General features: G+C 46.7%; 1 protein-coding gene across 5 annotated transcripts; it reads left to right on the top strand.

The window, feature by feature from the left end:
- The first annotated feature begins 30 nt into the window (after window positions 1-30).
- On the top strand, window positions 31-18498 carry LOC125334894. Of its 5 annotated transcripts, none has more exons than XR_007207273.1 (2): window positions 31-1134; window positions 18043-18498. XR_007207273.1 is itself a non-coding variant. In XM_048322120.1 (2 exons), exon 2 carries the CDS (start codon window positions 6683-6685, stop codon window positions 7763-7765), a length of 1083 nt encoding a protein of 360 aa, XP_048178077.1. In that variant the 5' UTR covers window positions 31-1112; window positions 4519-6682; the 3' UTR covers window positions 7766-8679. The 5 variants fall into 5 exon arrangements, 2 of the variants coding, with proteins under 2 accessions (XP_048178077.1, XP_048178076.1); XR_007207274.1 differs by having other exon boundaries at window positions 18040-18498; XR_007207275.1 differs by lacking the exon at window positions 18043-18498 and adding an exon at window positions 9399-9434.
- Window positions 18499-18559: the final 61 nt, after the last annotated feature.

Raw genomic sequence — 18559 nt, 5'->3', positions numbered from 1 at the left:
GAAGGGGGACGGGGAAAGAGGAAAGGGAAAGGGAAAGGGAAGGCGGGCAGCGGAATCCGCTGTTTCCTCTGCCGGTCAGCCCGGGGCTGCCCCGCGGGGAGCACCGCCGCGGGTCGCCGGGACCGGCCGGCGTGTTGCAAAGCGTGGAATAAGCCAAGTTTTCTGAAGAAAGGCTGTTCGTTGGTGTTTGATCTCTGAGACCATCTCCGGAGAGAATGTGATGCCAGCTGCGGGTAGCCGACAGCAGGACAGCTGGAGGGGCAGTCAGCAGGGACATTGCTCAGGGAATGAGGGCTATGTTGTGCAGAAATTTACTAGCTCGAACTTGTAGAAGGCCTTCCCAGATGAACTGCTATGTACCAGAGGTAGCAGGCGGCGGATCAAGCTCAGCCACGAACTTCGCCAGTCTCTCTCCTTCCAAATGCACCCCATTTCCCAGGACACTTCCAGCACATCAGGATCAGCAGGACTCGCCTCGACACCTGCACAGCCAGCCCCGTCTCTCGCAGGCAGGAGCCCTTCCCTCCTGCGAGGCCAAACCATAGCTCCCTCCCGTTCGCCGGCAATTCGGTCTGCATGCAGAGAGGGCATTGCTCGCTGCGGGCAGCCAGTTCTGCCTCTGAGCAGCTTGGCGCTTTGGAGCCTCTTCTCAGTCAGGTCAGCACTGGAAAGTACCAGCAGCCAGAAGATCTTCCCCCTGCTGCTTCAGCCTTGCAAGATCACTCTGGATTCTGTTCTGAGTTTTCTTCTTTTTTTCATGCCCTGTCCTGGATGGGAATGACAAACCTACGTTCCATTTGGGACATGACTGTGTAACCACTGGGGCTGTGAGGACGGAGGCAGACAGTGCTGCGTTCCTCTGTCCCCTCTGACCATCAGCCCCTGCCAGGACTTTGGGCAGAGACCTCCTTCTTCCCACCCTCACTGAGCACCTGCAGTTCTGCTCTGTAATCTTCAGTGCATTTCCCTGCAGGGATGTCCCCATGCTCTCAAAATCACAGTCTGTGCCAGCTGACGTGGAGCTATTAGACCCTTTCCAGAATCTTTACTGTGACCCCAAAGCACTACAAGGATGAACTAGTTTTTGTTTTTGAAATGATGGAACTACAGAGGTATGGTTAAACCTTCTTTGGGGTGAGTTTCACTTGTTCCTTTTCTGCCTACCTGCCTTCCCCTGCCCAGGGCACTCTGCTGCACCTTGCCTGGTTTCTTACAGGCAGAGCCCAGCAGGTGCACGGTCTGGGCTCTGCTCCAGCTCTCAGGCAGCTCTCTCGTTAAGGAAACTTCCCTGAGCATCCCGGAAGAACTCTGGCAGTCACACTCCCACCACCAGACTGTTCCTGCTGGCACCAAATTCCCTTCACAGTGTGCAGCTCAAGTGAGCAAAAGAGTGCCCCCATTGACTCCCTGCACTCTCCCCACTCTCACACAGTCAGACCAGGCTTCCCATAGCAGAGTCTCACACGTCTCATTCCACAAAACAATTTATTCATGGTGCAGGAACACAGCTCGAGCCAGTGCCTCTGGGAAGGGACCTTGAACCACTGGGCTTTTATCCCTTCACAGCCCAATCACACCAAAGTGTCGCAGTGACCACTCTTTGCAGCCCGGCTAGCACCTGCGGTGTGCGGCAGCAGTGGGGAGCAGCCGAAGGCACAAAGCATTAAAGCTGCTCCTCTGGAGTTCAGCTCTGCCCAGGGGAGCTGAAGCTCCAGGTGCTACGGCTGTCAGCAGCCCCGACGAGGGAGAAGATAAAAGGTAGCAAGGAGGCTTGTCTCTGGATACAGTCCCAAGTTTACTTGCAGGAGGGACTCCAGGAGAACAAGCCCCCACCAAGCATGTACAACAACTTATAAAGGAGGGGTTTACAAAGGGAGTGGCCCGACCAGGGACCAATAGGGATTTCTGGGGGAGGGATATGGACAGGGACACACATACACACAGACCAATGGTCTTAACAGCCAGAGGGAAAGGGATCACATGCCCCAATGGGGTGTCGAGGTTTAGGGGATTTCCAGAGGGGAGGTGTCAGAAGGGGCAGGGTCTCCGGGGGTTGACAAGAACCAGGGAGGGAGGGCCTAGGTGATGGACCCCGAACTGTCTGGAATAACAGGAGGGAATTAGGTGATTGATGGAGAACCAACTAGAACAAGGGGAGGAGAGTAACCATGTAGGGAGCATTGGGGGAGCAGCTAGGGTTTGGGGTGTACCAACTGGGAACTGGGGCAAAGGAGTAACAGGGTCAAACCATACGAAACATGTAGACATATAGTAAAACACCACACTACCACACCAGTGGTCCAAATATAAGTACGGGCAGGCCTGGCAATTGATTACATCACACTGCCTCAAACCTGCCAAGGCAAGCGCTATGTGCTCACAGTGGTGGAAGCCACCACAGGATGGCTGGAGACCTACCCTGTGCCTCACGCTACTGCCCGGAACACCATCCTGGGCCTTGAAAAGCAAGTCCTGTGGAGGCATGGCACCCCTGAGAGAATTGAGTCCAATGGGACTCAATTCAAGAACAGCCTTATAAACACCTGGGCTAGAGAACATGGTATTGAATGGGTGTACCACATTGCCAACCATGCACCAGCCACTGGGAAAGTTGAGCGGTGCAACAGACTCTTAAAAACAGCACTGAAGGCAATGGGGGTGTGGGACCTTCAAGCAGTGAGATCTGCACTTAGCAAAGGCTACACGGTTAGTTAATACTGGAAGTTCCACCAACCAAGCTGGCCCTGCCCGATCCAAACCCCTGTGTACAGCAGATGGAGATAAGGTTCTGGTAGTGCATATGAGAGATATGCTAGGAAAGACTGTTTGGATTAATTCTGCCTTGAGCAAAGACAAACCCATCCGTGGGGTTGTCTTTGCTCAGGGACCAGGTTACGCTTGATGGGTGATACAGAAAGAAGGAGAAACACAATGTATACCACAAAGATACCTTGTTTTGGGGTCAATATATTTATATTTATTCATATTTATTATGCTTCTACTCCGTTTTAGTTAATTTCAAGAGATTCTTAAAGGGGTTTTGGGGGTTTTCTTGGTTTTGCCACATTTTAGTGCACAATCCACCTTTTCAACCCTCCATTGCTTAAATGTAACAAATATAGCCTTAAAATTTTTATTTTTATTTATTATTTATTTTATTAACTTATTTATTATTTATTTTATTAAATTATTTATTTTATTCAAATTTACTCCATTTTCGTCAGTTTTGTTGAAATTTCGAGGAGGTTTTGAGGCTTTTTTGGGCCATTTCCAGTACCCGCCCAGCCAATGACTGAGGGGAGTTCGGCTGAGGCAGGAACAGCTCTCGCCCCGCCCCCTGTCCCACCCAGCCAATGACTGAGGGGAGTTCGGCTGAGGCGGGAACAGCTCTCGCCCCGCCCCCTGTCCCACCCAGCCAATGACTGAGGGCGCTTTTCCCCGCCCGCCGGTTGGGCGGGAGCCGCTCCCCACTTGTCAATCAATGAGGGGGGTCCGGCTGAGGCTGGCACTTCCCCCTCTCCCCCTCCCCGGCCAATCACTCCCGCCCCTCCCTGCCTCGCTGCCACTGGCCCCTTGTGACTCTGAATTTTCCCCACTTGCCCCAGTCCGGACTGGTTTATACTGGTTTATACTCCCCCTCCCCAGGCAGAGGAGCTCCTGAGCCCCCCACCCCCCAGTGGGTAAAATTCACGTCACTAGAAGTTCGTGTCCACAAAGGAGACAGAGGAGTCCTGTAAAATTCCCTTGATTTGGAGAAAGGGAGAGAGTCCGTCAGGCGTGTGTTCAAGGGGGTCTCTCCCAATTAGATGGAGCAAGTAGCCTTCTTTTCTCCTCATTTCCCGGCCGCATTTTCCCCTCCTTCCCTTTCCCTGTTGGGAGGTACTTGGAAGGTACTTGGGACTTCCCGATCCGCCTATCCGTGTCCCCCCTTAGTATGTGCCCCTTTAGTAAAACACACAATCCATGATCATTACAATTAGCTAAATAAATAAATTTATTTTTGTAAGCTTTACTAATTGGCATGGACTTCTTCTCAGGGAAGAAGAATAAAGACTTACTAGGGTTTTGAATATTAACTTCTCCACCCAGAGTGGACTTAAAGCTAATTAGAGCCCCCCAAACTCCTGTGTCACCTCCCCCAGGACCTCCCCAGAGGACCCATCCTAACCCTTGCTGTGCTGGTGGATGAGTGACTCTATGTGTTTGGAGATGGAGAGGGGGCTTGGGGGTCCTGGGTGAGTCCTAGGGGGATTTGGGGGGAATACAGAACCGGGGGGCCTGGGGAGTTTGGGGGGTTGGGGGAAATTCAGAATGGGGGGAGAATGGTGGGGTTTGGGGGTCTGGGGTTGGCTGTTCTACATGATTGGAGGTCGGGACAAGTCCTGAGGGGGGTTCTAGCAGGGTGTAGGTGAATCAGGGGAAGGAGGGGGAAGCAGAGGTTAAATGATTTGCTAAGAAGCTGTTTGTTAAAAACAATGCATACAGCTTGCTCAACACTTATTGTGCCTACCAAAGCAGGATGAGAAGATAGAAGACTATTGATAAAGGGAAGGAATCTTGACCAAAGATCCTGTTTTCGAACCTAAAACTAACTTAAATCAGCCTTGAAGTTTGGACTTGGGCCAGGGACATAAAGAGCATGCACAGGGAACCAAGGTGAAAAGTTCAGCCTGAGGAAGACCCTTTACTTCATCTGAGGAGGACTCTTACTTCATCCTGGAGACCCCTGCCCACGACCACCAGACAACACTGCGCAAGCGCAACACGGATGTAAATGACTTTTGGGCTCATTGTAATAGGAGGCGAGGCTAGGGGGAGCTAGGTAATGAATATGTATAGGCGTACTGGGAAACTCAATGAATATGGAACTTGTAACCCGATAAATACCAAGCTGAATGCAGCTGTCGGCACGCATGGTTTTGGAGGAGCTATCCCCCATGCGTTCCAGCGCTGGAATAAACATACCTACTTTACTACTTATTTAGTAGTGGAGTCTTTCCCGCTCATCATTTTGGCGAGCAGCCAGGAGAAACTCTGTCCAGCTGCAGGATCGGCTTAGGAGCGGATGTCCTAGGCACGCCCCAGGGCTTTCCTGGAGGATCTCCGCCCCTCGGCTCGCTCACTGCGGCGGACAGACAACAACCTGCTGAAACTGCGGATAAACGGTATGCTTTGCATTTAGGGTGCCTGTGAGTCGTACGCGTGGCCAGGGCTGCTGGTAAGACACACAGAGACGTCTCGTGCACAGCGTAGTCCCTGTGTGGGTAAAGTTGGAGCTTGCAAGCAGAGCAGCTGGCTATGGGAGCTGGCAAGAGGAATCACCGACCGATAGAGCTAGCAATCCTGAGAGTGGATCGGGTGATTCCGGGGGGGGTTCTGCCAGAACTTGTTGATGATTGTATTGGGGAAAATAAATAAGTGGGACCCTGAAGTTATTAAAAGTGAGTGTTATGAATATTTTGGCTTCTAGTAGCTGGTTTGAATGTTGTTGTGTTGCTTATATGTCTGTGTGGATATTGGTTGTTGTTGGACTGCTTTTATGTTGTTGTGTTTGTATGTTGTTGTGTGTTGTTTGAGGAAGTCGTATTGAAGCATTTGTTTGGAGCCATGCTAGATTATTGATTTTTGTCCTAATAAAATTAAAATTGTGGCTAGATGAGAGGTTAGAAGAACCTCTCGCCCTCAGTGGTTTGGTCTTGATTCTTGGGAATTTGTAAATCCAATAAAACATTGGATAGAGAGAAGAGACTAACGAGTTCCTTTAGAGGGAATATATAGAACCTCTACAAGAAGATTAGTAGCTTTAGATTGGGAACAACCAGTGGCAGAGGATTTAGGTTTTGAAAAAATACATGGAATAACTTGTTTTTGTGGATGCATTAGAACTTTTCATTCAACAAGAGGATGGCATGCTGCATGAGTACTAATACAGTGTAATATTTGTAAGAGGTGGTACTGCTCTTCTGCCAGGCAGCAGAGCTTATGCTTTCAGTGTTATTGGAGGCACCCCAGTGAAGTTGATTTTGAGCCTGAGATTTTAAAGTTTGTGTGTGGGAAGTGGCATTTGGTACCTGAGGTTTGGGAGGTTCGGGAAGAAAGCTGGGAAGGAACTGTGAGAGAGTGCGAAGAAAGATTTGGGTAGAAGCGAGATAAAACTAGGAGACGGAGATAGAAACAACAGTGGCTAAGCAGGGAGGGAGGTTGTTGCCCCCCTCTATCCCTCAACAGTTATATGGTAGGAGTATAGTCCCTGACTCCTTCCATTCATTTGTCCTGCCTGCACAAGTGATAGAAGGGACTCCCTCCTTTGTGTGTGTGGGTATAAGAAGACTCCAGCCCCACACTGGCTGTGGGTTTTAGCTCAGTGCAGATTTTGTGGAAGTTGGAGATATTACTGTTCTATTTATTTAGCAGACAGAGATCCGTGCCTGGAGTGCTGGGAAAGCAAGGAACATTTTGTTTTAAAACTTTTGTGTGGCAAAGAGCATCATGTTCCTGAAAATAGTAGAGTGCTAGAAAAGGATTGGGAAGAACTAGTAAAGGCTTTTGAAGAAGATTTCAAGTGGCAGCAAAGCAGGCCTGTCAAGAAACATAAGAGAATTTATAACTAGTGGCTTATACACTATATGGGTGGCCCGGACTGGGTGGCACAGTATTTGAGTGAACTCGAACTCTGAACAGGATGGGAACCGGACAGAGTAAGGAAATCTCTAAAGTGAGCCTGTTTGGCTGTGTTTTGGCACATTGGAAAGAGATAGTAGGAACTGGAGGCCCAGAAAATAAAAGAACTCTTGTAAAATATTGTACCCAGTGGGGGTCACTGTATAAATTAGAAGATGGAGCAAAGTGGCCACCTAATGGAACTTTAGATTATAATACCTTGCTTCAGTTAATGCTGCTTCTGAGACGGGAAGGTAAATGGGAAGAAGTTTCTTACACTGATGCATTTTTCTCCCTCCGAAATCACCCTGAATGGCAGAGAGATTGTGGAATCAAACCCCCCAGTGATCCTATGGTGCTAGCTCTGGAAAAAGAAAATAAAAAAGGCCGAGGAAGAATTAAGCAGTGTTGTTCGTCATGCAGTATAGATCAGAGATGTACAAGGTCAGACAAAGTCTATCAAGCAGCAGCCCAGGGACAAGATGATGATGAACTAACAGATTTGCTTAAGCCTCCCCTTAGGAGACAGGAAGAGGATGCAGACTCGGAAGGAACACCAACGCCAACCCCCTCTCCCCCGGGCAGTCCTGTCTCGTCCCGAACCAGGAAACAGGCACCTCTGAGAGAGGCAGTGGCACCTGATGGGAATACAATGTTGATTAGAGTACCTTTCTCTACTGCTGACCTAGATGCATGGTATAACGTTGCCAAAAATTACCGAAGTGATCCAGCGGGTACCGCTGAGTGCTTGCAACTTATAATCAAACAGCATAATCCAGATTGGGCTGATATACAATTATTACTGGGTGGACTAACAGAGACAGAGAGACAGTTAGTTTTGAAAACAGCTCGAGACTTGGCAGAGGACTATTACAAAACGCAACAATTAGATATAAAAGATTACTTCCCACGCCAGGAACCACACTGGAGTCTGAATAGAACAGCCGAATTAGAGAAATTAAGAAGTTCAAGAATGGATAGCAAAAGGGGTGGAAAGGGCCATTCCCAAAACCCTAAATTGGTCAGCTTTGTATGCGGTAAGACAGGGTCCTTCCAAGTCACCATCCGAATTCCTGGATCGTCTGAGGGATGCAATGCGCTGTAACACATCACTGGATCCTGAGACCGACGTAGGGATACAACAGCTGCTATCTTTGTTTCTAGGACAATCCACAGGAGATATCAGACCTAAATTGCAAAAACCTCAGGGGCCAGAGGGGAGGGACCTGGAAACTCTATTAGATGCAGCTTGGAGGGTATTCAGTAATTGAGAAGAAAGTTACAAGCAAGGGATGAAGAAATTGGCAGCAGTAGTAAAGGAAGGAAATAGGGAAAAACCTAGACAGAGACCTCCCAGACAGGGCCCACCTCGGCTAAGTAAAGACCAACATGCCATTTGCAGGAGATTCGGTCATTGGAAGAACCAGTGCCCAGAAAGAAGACAAGAACACCGCCAGAACAGAGGAGACCAAGTAAGAGGGAGGGTGGTTGCACACGTGAAAGAAGATTGAAGAGGACCGGGGGATTTCACCCTAGCAGATCCACTGGTTATAATGCAGCTAGGGGAAAAGGAAAAAGAAATAGAATTTTTGGTTGATACGGGGGCAGCATATTCAGTTTTAAATAAAGTTTTAATGTCTGTGGGAGATGACTACATTGTGGTACAAGGAACAACTGGTCAATCTGAAAAGCTTATTTTTGCAAGCCATTGAAATATAAAACTGGGAAACGATGTGTAGTGGGTTGAAGCTGAGTTGATGGACAGTCTTTTAGACTAATGACGCTTCTCACAATTTACATATTTAAACCTCACGGAAAGGCGGGAATTGCCTTTGGTCTGAGCTCGCCCACTGGAAGGTGTGGGGACTCCGAGCCTCCGGGCCCCCGCCAGGCTGGGGCCACTGCCCCCCCTTTTCTCAATGCCACAGCATGGACCCTGGGTCGTTGGGGGGGAAACTGTCCAAGAGCTGCAGGCAGCTAAAACCAGCCATGGACTGCCACACGGCTAATCCCATCCGGCGGGTCCCTCTCCTCTCTGTAGGTTCTGGGTGTGGGTTCGGTCTGGACCGGGCGTAGATGGTTGGAGACGGTGACGAGAGATCTCTATAGTCAGATCTTGGAACATGCGGTTTATTGCAAAGGGCGTGGGTATAGGGGCACTGCTTAGAGCTGCAGCTGGCAGCTCTGAGCAGGCCCAAGAGAGCAGGAGAGTAAGCGGGTAAGAGAGTGTAAGAGTAAGAGAGTGGTAAGAGAGTGGAAGAGTGTGCGAAGAGTAAGAGAGGAATGGTGAAGTCTTGGTTACAATACAATAAATCATCTTCTGTACTGAATATTCTAATTGTCACTAACCAATCTAATACAAGATACAAATCCTATAGTATTTACATACAGCCTATAAGAGTTCTTATATTACCATAGAGTGTTACATCTTAACTTCTAAAAACTACTCTTTGGACCCCTTCTGCTGAGCTAGTAGGGTCTGCTCTGACCCTTGGACCTGCCTGCAAGCAGAGGGTATTGTTCAATCAAGAGGGGATTACCTTCAGTCGGCCATACCATTGTTTTCCAGTTGTTCAGTAACTAAGATTTGGTATTTCAAAAGTGGCTTTCATTTCGATGTCGCCTGTAGTTTTCATATTCCCAAAATCTTTTGTCAGGCAATCATATTTATAAGGCTTTCCTGTTTCATCTTCCCCAACACCTCTCCTCTCCTCTCCTCGCCTCGCCGACGGAGCCAGCGAGAGCCGGCGTAGCCTCCTGTCTGCAGCCAGCACACTTCGCGCTGAACTGAAGAAGACACCACGCAGCCAGCAGCACAAAGGGAGCGAGGCTTTCTCCACCATAAAGCCTGAACAAGAATGCTCGTCAACATGGCAGCTTCAGAGTCAGAGAGAAAGAGAAAGTGAGTCCCGTGAGACGAAGCTGAACATGGCAACGGGAGAAAAGAGGGCGGTGCTGCATTTTCTCGCACATAGCTTAAAAAAACTTCTTGCATGCTGTGGTAAGAAACTCTAATATCACAAACTGTTTGTCTCTTTAATCCATTTGAAGTACACGGGGGGATGAATTTCATGTGTGGCCCATGAAAATTGTGAAGAATGCCTATGCCAGGCTATACAGAAGTATTGAGAGGATTTTTGGAAAAAAGCCTTTGTGTTCAGGCCAAAATAACTCATCCTTAAAAAGATTAATAACCCCATGTGATGGCCCATGTTTGGCAGTGTGAAGGAACTGTGAGATTTTTCATGGGAGAAATGTTTTACACCACAGCAGATTGTTTCTTTCCGGACGGGTCTGCTGTTGGTGGCAGTTTGGGAACCATGTGCAGCTGAAGAAAACTGCTTTTTTCCTTAAGGATAAGAAAGAGACTTATCAAGAACTGGAACACTGACTAAAATCCCATGTTCTGTTACCCTTTGTGTGAGTTGGGTAAAAGGAAGGAAGTGCTGGAAAGGGGGAGGGGGTTTGCTTTAATATCCTGTTATTTCTCTTTACTTTTAACGCTATTAGTAATAAAACTCTTTCTTTGTATTGCAACTGTGTAAAGTTTGTGCCTGCTTTGCTTTCTCCTAATTCTTATCTGACAGAAGGAAAATAAGTAGTGGGTATTTTGCACCAAGCCACTACACTAAATTGGTGTTTCTGCCTGGTTTACGAACTGAACCCGCGACACAATGGTGTATTCACAAGTTTTTATATTTACCCAATTCTCCAAAAGCACTTTTAGGAAGAGATCTATTGGAACAATTACAAGCAACCATTACATTTAGGAATGGGGAAATTATTCTGGAGGTAAATGACCAACAGTACGTGGAAATACTGAGCCTAATAATAACAACTAAAGGCTCTGCAGAGGAAATTAGAGAAGAGATAACGAGTCAAGTGTTCCCAGGAGTCTGGGCCACAGATGTACCTGGGAGAGCCAAAAATGCAACCCCAATACAGATCAAACTCGAAGAGGGAAAACAACCAGTTAGAATTAAACAATAGCCCCTCAAAAAGGAAGACAGAGAAGGAATTGGCCCAATAATTGAAAAATTCTTACAGTTGGGATTGTTAAAAGAGTGCCAGTCTGATTTCAATACTCCTATCCTTCCTGTCTGTAAACCTGATGGGTCTTAGCGGGTGGTACAGGATTTACGGGCTGTTAACAAGATAACTGAGGATCTCTATCCTGTGGTAGCGAATCCTTACACTCTGTTAACATGCTTAACACCAGAGCTAACTTGGTTTACTGTTTTAGATCTAAAGGATGCCTTCTTTTGCCTCCCTCTCCATGAAGCCAGCCAGAAAACTTTTGCATTCGAATGGGAAAGCCCGAAGAGTGGGCGCAAAACCCAGCTCACATGGACGGTGTTGCCTCAGGGATTTAAGAACAGTCCCACCCTGTTTGGAGAGCAGCTCGCAAAAGACCTAGAGTCCTGGGAAGCCCCACCAGGAGAAGGGAAGCTATTGCAGTACGTGGATGATCTCCTAATAGCTACCCGAACAGAAGAAGCTTGCACAGCCTGGACGGTAAGCCTCTTAAACTTCCTGGGACTCCAAGGGTACAGGGTATCCAAGAAAAAGGCTCAGGTGGTGAAACAGAAAGTGATCTATCTGGGCTATGAAGTCAGTACTGGGCAACGAACTTTGGCGCAAGATCGCAAGGAAGCGATATGCCAAACCCCGAAACCCCAGACAGTGAAAGAGTTACGGACTTTTCTGGGGATGACAGGATGGTGCAGATTGTGGATTTACAATTAAGGGCTGCTTGTGAAACCACTATACGAGCTCATTACAAAGGAAAGCAGAGATCTCCAGTGGACAAAGGAGGCCACACGGGCCTTCAGCCAGCTAAAGAATGCCCTCATGTCAGCTCCAGCTCTAGGACTTCCAGACATGAGTAAGCCATTCTTTCTATTTTCCCATGAGAAACAAGGGATCGCCCTGGGAATACTAGCACAGGACCTGGGCCCATACTGATGGGCAGTTGCCTATTTCTCTAAGCAGCTAGATGCAGCAGCCAAAGGATGGCCTGGGTGCCTCAGAGCTGTTGCAGCAGTCGTGCTAAACATCCAGGAAGCATGCAAATTCACCTTGGGCCAGAGAATGACTGTGCTGGTGTCCCACACGGTGTCCGCGGTGCTGGAAGTGAAAGGTGGGCACTGGCTCTCCCCACAAAGGCTCCTGAAATATCAAGCCATCATGGTAGAACAAGATGATGTAGAAATAGGGGTAACTAACATTGTCAACCCAGCTTCCTTTCTCAGCGGAAATCAAGGGGAACCGGTACGCCATGATTGCCTGGAGACTATCGAAGGCACCTCTTCCAGCCGCCCGGATCTACAGGATATCCCTTCAGACAACACAGAGACCTGGTTTACTGATGGGAGCAGCTACGTCATCAGTGGAAAGCGACATGCTGGGTATGCAGTTACCACCTGCTGGGAGGTGATAGAATCCGGACCCCTGCCAACAAACACCTCTGTGCAGAAGGCTGAAATAATCGCCCTAACCCGTGCCTTAGAGATGGCAAAAGGAAAGAAAATAAACATTTATGCAGACTCAAGGTATGCATTTGGAGTTGTACACGCACACGGGGCCATTTGGAAAGAGAGAGGACTGTTAAATTCGCAGGGAAAGAACATCAAACGTGCACAAGAACTAATGTGGCTGTTGGAAGCAGTCCAGCTACCTGAGAAGGTAGCAATCATGCACACAAGGCACATCAAAAGGTGAGCTCAGAACTGGAAGAAGGAAATGATCTGGTGAACAGAGAGGCAAAAGAAGCAGTAGAAAGTGAGGTAACAACAAAACTGGAGCCTTGATCCCAGATGGACAACTTTCCCTAGAGGGTAAGCCAATATAGAACAAAAGGGACAAGAAATTGATTAAAGATGAAAGGGGAACATTTAACCAAGAAGGATGGGGTTATCACTGCAGAAGGAAAATTGGTTATTCCCTCCCATTTGCTATGGTTACTAGTTAAAGAAGAGCACCAGAAAACACATTGGGAAACAAATGCCTTATATAACTGCTAAATTGGGAAAATTATTGCTAGATATTTATTTGAAACCATTGTGTAGGTAACCCAACAATGTAACCTTTGCCTTCAGACTAATCCCAAAAACACCCCCAAACTAAAAATGGGTCAAATTGGAAGGGGCCATGGGCCTGGACAGCAGTGGCAAATTGATTTCACAGAACTTTCAAGAAAAGGGGGGTATCAATATTTACTAGTGCTGACAGACACTTTTTCAGGATGGCCAGAAGCTTTTCCTACTAAGACCGCTAAAGCTCGGGAAGTAACCAAAGCGTTACTACAAGAAATAATACCACGCTTCGGAGTTCCAGCCACAATATCCTCAGATAGGGAACCACATTTTATTTCAAGGGCGGTACAACAAACCAGCCGACATTTAGGCATAGATTGGGAACTCCACACTCCATACCACCCCCAGTTGAGTGGCCAAGTAGAGAAAATGAATCATTTGATTAAACAGCAAATTGTGAGACTAGGGCAAGAAGCTAACCTACCCTGGCCCCAATCTCTTCCACTTGCATTGTTATGAATTTGGACCAAGGCCAGAATTAAAAAAAAACCTAAGTGCCTTCGAAATACTTTATGGGAGACCATATGGGGTCCAGAAAGGAATATCTACCTAAATTGGGGAGGAGACCTTAACCACCTATATGATTGCTTTAGACAGCTTAGAGAAACTGAAAAATGTGGCTGGAACCCGAAGTCGAGGCTTGGACAGTCCTGTACATGACATTCAGCCTGGAGATTATGTATATGTTAAGTCTCTTACAGAAAAACCTCTGGAACCACAGTGGGGAGGACGATTCCAGGTGCTTCTCATCACTTACACCGCGATTAAGATCAGAGAGCAGAGTGCATGGATTCACCGTACTTGGGTAAAGAAGGCTCCAGAGGCCCCTTGGAAAGTGACCCCTGGGGATGATGAACTGAATTTGAAGTTTACCCAAACAAAATGAAAATATTACGGTGGCACACAAGTATAACCCAGAAAATTGGGGTTTTTTCAGTCATAATTATAGCCTTAAGCTGAAAAGTTATTCATAGGAGAGAAGACATATGGTCCCAAGCCTTTATGCAGTTTACTGGACTCCTGGGGAAATATTCTGATTTAAAGGATTTTAACCTGCTGACTGTGGTCATGCATGGGAACCAAGTGTATATAAAGCAAGAATGGACAAAACAAAAAACTTGGCAACTTCAGGGAACTGTAAGAGAAGAAATCAAAATAAGATGCTGAATGATTAACGGAACTACTCATAAAAAAGCAACCCAAATCAGTGTCTCAACTACTCCTACAGACAAACATAATGAAATCTGTAGTCATTCAAGTGAAGTAGATTGTTGGTATAATTTTACATTAGCACAGACCGTTGAAGTAGTTTGTCTTTGGGCCCAGGACAGTAATGGACTCTCATTCAAATTCCAGATAAATGCCATGGCTAGGCCTACTACGACCTACTCTGGCAATCAGATCCAAACCCAGGTCACATCACTTAAATCTGAGCCAAAGGTTTATGAGATTGGCCCTTATGTAGTGAGAAACACAGGCCAGCAATTACTGCTGTTTAATCCAGAGTGGTCTCTTAAGCGTGTAGAACTACTAGTGCAAATTAACATTTCTGAGATCCAACCAGCCTGCTCCCCTTTAATTCAAACATCCTTTGAAGGGTGGACAGCCTGGCTGCAGGAGCAAAGCCCCCTCAAGGGCAGAATGCGGAGAGACCTGACTGGCATGCTGGGAACAGGACTGGGAGTCATAAATGGGATTGATTCAGAGATACTGATGAATAAATTGGCCACAGCAACCAGTGACCTGACCAAATTAAAACAGCCCCTACAATCTTCCCTATTAGCATTGGGAAACAGCCAGTGGCAAGTCTCAAAAATACTGCCAGACCTCGCAAAATTCAGCGACCTGGACCACGAATGATACTAAACACACTTGGCACAGCTCAGGACAATGTCTCATTAGCCCTTAGCTGCATACAAGCTCAATTATGGATGCAGTCCGCAGCTTCCTTAATCATAAGAGAAGGTAATGAAGGTGTTTTTCCTATTGAAATCCGAGGAGCTGTTTGGGACAATGCTACTAAATTAGAAAGAAAGCTCCAATCCTGGTGGACCTTGGTAAATTTCACCTATGACTCAATGACTAACATAGCTACTGCCTTCGTGCTTACGATACGGAATGCCACAGTTTATGTAATTCATCCTATCATCGCATTGGGACTAAACCATAAAGGGACAGATTTTACCCCTCCGAACACAGAGTATGGGCTCGGATGGTGAGAGGAAAGCGGCAAATGGTAAATTTAGAATCTTGCATCACACGGGAACAACAAGGATTTATCTGTGAAAGTAATACACTTGATGCCAGAGACATATGTCTTGATGCAGAACAAGGCATGTGTCACTTTGAGATCCACCCAGACACTTCACCAAAACCAGTACTTGTATAGATTGGCCAAGGTTGTGTATGCTTAAGAACTATCTGCACTTTTATGATGATAGATGACAGTAAAATAAATGTAGCCACCAGGAATCACTCTAATTTTTGTATTTGTAATTTTACCAAGATTGTTGGGTGTAACTTACCGTATTTAGCATTGGTTGTTGCCTCTGCGTCCCCTGGGAGTGGATCCCACTCAGCCCGGTCAGCTCCGGACGCAGTCGGCTGCGGGGGGCCAGCCTCCGGACTCCGGGAGACCAGAGGTCTGGCTCATGGGTCCTTCCACAGGACCGCGGCGATGGAGGCGAGCGGTGGAGGGAGGAGGCAGACTCAGAACTGGGTTAAATCCGGGAAGTTTATTGAGCCTCAGACGCGAGGTCCCACTTCCCAGGGATGCCCAGTTCGGAGCAAGCTCCGAAGGCATCTGTAGGAGGATTTATGGGTGGGTGGTAACATGGGAGGGAACCAATCGGAGAAGGGAAGGGTGTGGTGAACAGGGTGAAAGGCGTATCAGGGAACCAACCATGGGAGAGGAAGGGAGGGATCTTTTTCCCCTAGCCAGTCACACGATGCCCCTGCCAGAACTTTCTAGAAGCCTGGGAGGGGTGCCAGCACGATTGGCAAGGGCCAGGGAGGAGACAAAGGTGGGAAATGGGGTAATTGGCAGAAAATTGGGAGGATACAAACTGGGTAGATACAAAGGTACAAAACTCGAGGGGAGACCCGGACTGAACCAAAGCAAAACACACTCCCACAGGTTGTGTCTCATCAATTGATAAGGTCTAACTACACCATATACCATAAATTGCTACCCACCCCTATTGGGATGGACCTCACATTAGTAAAGCAATTAGTGAAACATCAGGACCTAATTGAGATTTTAGAAGAAATCTGAAAGAATGGGAAAAAGACCTTAGTCACCATCCATCATGACACACAAGAAATAAGCAGAATCTTGCAAGGAGTAAAACAAGATGCAAGTCATAACTGGTTGTCCTAGTTTGAAAACAAACCAGTGGGAGACACCAAGTCAGAATAACAATAGGGAAATAAAAGAAGGGAAAAAAAATAAAGGCAGAAATCACCGGGTTAAACTGACAGACTCAGGATACAACCTGACACCGTTAATCAGGGTGGTGGTAGCAGTCCAGCAGAATGGTGGCTGCAGTCCTCTGAAGCGGTGATCCTGTAGAAAAAAGGGTCTGCTCTTCCTCAGAAGGTCCAGTAGTGGCTATGTAGCTCCTGTCCTCTGGAAATCCAGTGGAAAGGTTGTCTCTGGTGTTCAGAATCTCAGATTATATCCAGGATGGGATGTTTGGTTCCTCCCTCTGGGTGGAGCATCTCACAATGGGGTAATGAGTCATGAGGCCAAGTGTTGATTAGGCTCATTAACAGAAGATAGTCCGGAGGGAGTTATCTTTGAGTCATTCGGCAGGACAATGATGGGCCATTAACAGAAAGATAGTCTGGGGGGAGGAGGCAAGGAAACACTGCCCCACCTGATTTCAACAGCTGATGGGGATGGTACTAGAATACAGTGCAACCCAGGACACTGGTGGGACGTGCTTTTTGGGTGGTCACCTACCGCAACTGGCATTCTGAATATATTATGTCACTCCATAATTGTTTTATTAAATTTGGTGAGTGCTTGCCTTGTGCTGTCTATTATGTTGCTTGCTTGGAAATACAGAGCGCTAAAGAAGTTATCAGTTTTAACTACCTTGTCAAATGCACACGGAAGAGCATTAAGGGATGCTTATTGTAAAAGATTATTAGAAAAAGAATTTGTGTATTAGTAAAAGAATTTACTAACTCTATAGAAAAGGGGAAACTGAATCAGAGGGAGGAGGGGGAAGCAGAGGTTAAATGATTTGCTAAGAAGCTGTTTGTTAAAAACAATGGATACAGCTTGCTCAACACTTACTGTGTGAGAAATGAGACAACTCTTAAAAAGATTAATTTATTGAAAACAGAAAAATTGAAAAATTACAGAAATTAGAAAAATATAAAAATTTGGGATCCTATGGCTCGGTAGATGGTATGCCCCAGGAGCGCAGGGATTTGAGATCTTCTGGCTGAGACAGCACTAGACATCAGGTAGAGAAAAAGAAAGACTTGCAGTGCTGGGCTGGCTTTTGGCTGGTCCAAAAGTAAAAAATTACTAAAGGCTCCTTAAAAGGAGTAAGGCTTTTAATGCCCAGCACCAACATTACCACAGCTAGCCTGCAGAAAGAGAAAGGGACCGCCTCTTTGCCTCGTTGTTTTTATGGTCTCTTTGCTCCGCCCCAGTCCGCCCACAGCCTGCCCACAGCCCGCCCCTTCGGTTTAAAGTGATTGGTGCTTTCCCTTTGACAGATCATCTCCGTCCACCAATGGCTTATCGTTGTCAGAGGGGTGGTATTAGTTGAGATAAGGAAGCTAAAATGCCTTCATTAAAATTCAGGTTGCCACGGAGCTTGCCCCCAGGGCAACGGCTATGGGCTAAAAATAGCTGCTGGCTGTTAGAACTGGGGTTTTTTGGCCTTGGAACCAAAGAGCAAGTAAAAACACCTAAAAAAAGTATTAAAATACATCCAACACATCTCAAAACACTTGCAAAAGTATACAGTAAACACAGGAAAGACAACTCCCATGGTGTACAAGTGGTTTGAAGTTTGAAAAGAGAGCAAGTTGGTGATTTTAACTGGGGAATTTTTAACTGGGAAGGGTGCAACTCTCTTAATAAACTACTTTGAACAATTGAAAACACTGATAATGGAACTGGATTTTTGTACCTGAGCTGATGGGTTAATTTTAAGATTCAATGTAAAAATATTTAACTCAAAATCAATTAATTAAAGCACTTAATATGCAAAGACCAAGCACAAATAGGGATTTCATGTATGACATATTGTGCCTACCAAAGAAGGATGAGAAGATAGAAGACTATTGATAAAGGGAAGGAATCTTGACCAAAGATCCTGTTTTCAAACCTAAAGCTAACTTAAATCAGCCTTGAAGTTTGGACTTGGGCCAGGAACACAAAGAGCATGCGCAGGGAAGCAAGGTGAAAAGTTCAGCCTGAGGAAGACCCTTTATTTTGTCCCAGAGACCCCTGCCCACAACTACCAGACAACACTGCGCAAGCGCAACGCGGATGTAAATGACTTTTGGGCTCATTGTAATAGGAGGCGAGGCTAAGGGGAGCTAGGTAACGAATATGTATAGGCGTACTGGGAAACTTAATGAATATGGAGCTTGTAACCCGATAAATACCAAGCTGAATGCAGCTGTCGGCATGCATGGTTTTGGAGGAGCTATCCCCCATGCGTTCCAACACTGGAATAAACATACCTACTTTACTACATATTCCAGTAGTAGAGTCTTTTCTGTATATCACTGGAGACATTGTGGGAGTCTGTGGGAGGTGAGATGGGAGTTTGGGG

Source organism: Corvus hawaiiensis, chromosome 17, assembly GCF_020740725.1.
Source record: "Corvus hawaiiensis isolate bCorHaw1 chromosome 17, bCorHaw1.pri.cur, whole genome shotgun sequence".
Lineage (NCBI taxonomy): Eukaryota > Metazoa > Chordata > Aves > Passeriformes > Corvidae > Corvus > Corvus hawaiiensis.
Note: the sequence above shows the minus strand (reverse complement) of the source record. Positions and strands in the feature narration are given on the sequence as shown.

Bases quoted from the DNA above. Each gene is read 5' to 3' on its own strand.
- LOC125334894 (XM_048322120.1), top strand. From the start codon at position 6,683: ATGGGAACCGGACAGAGTAAGGAAATCTCTAAAGTGAGCCTGTTTGGC.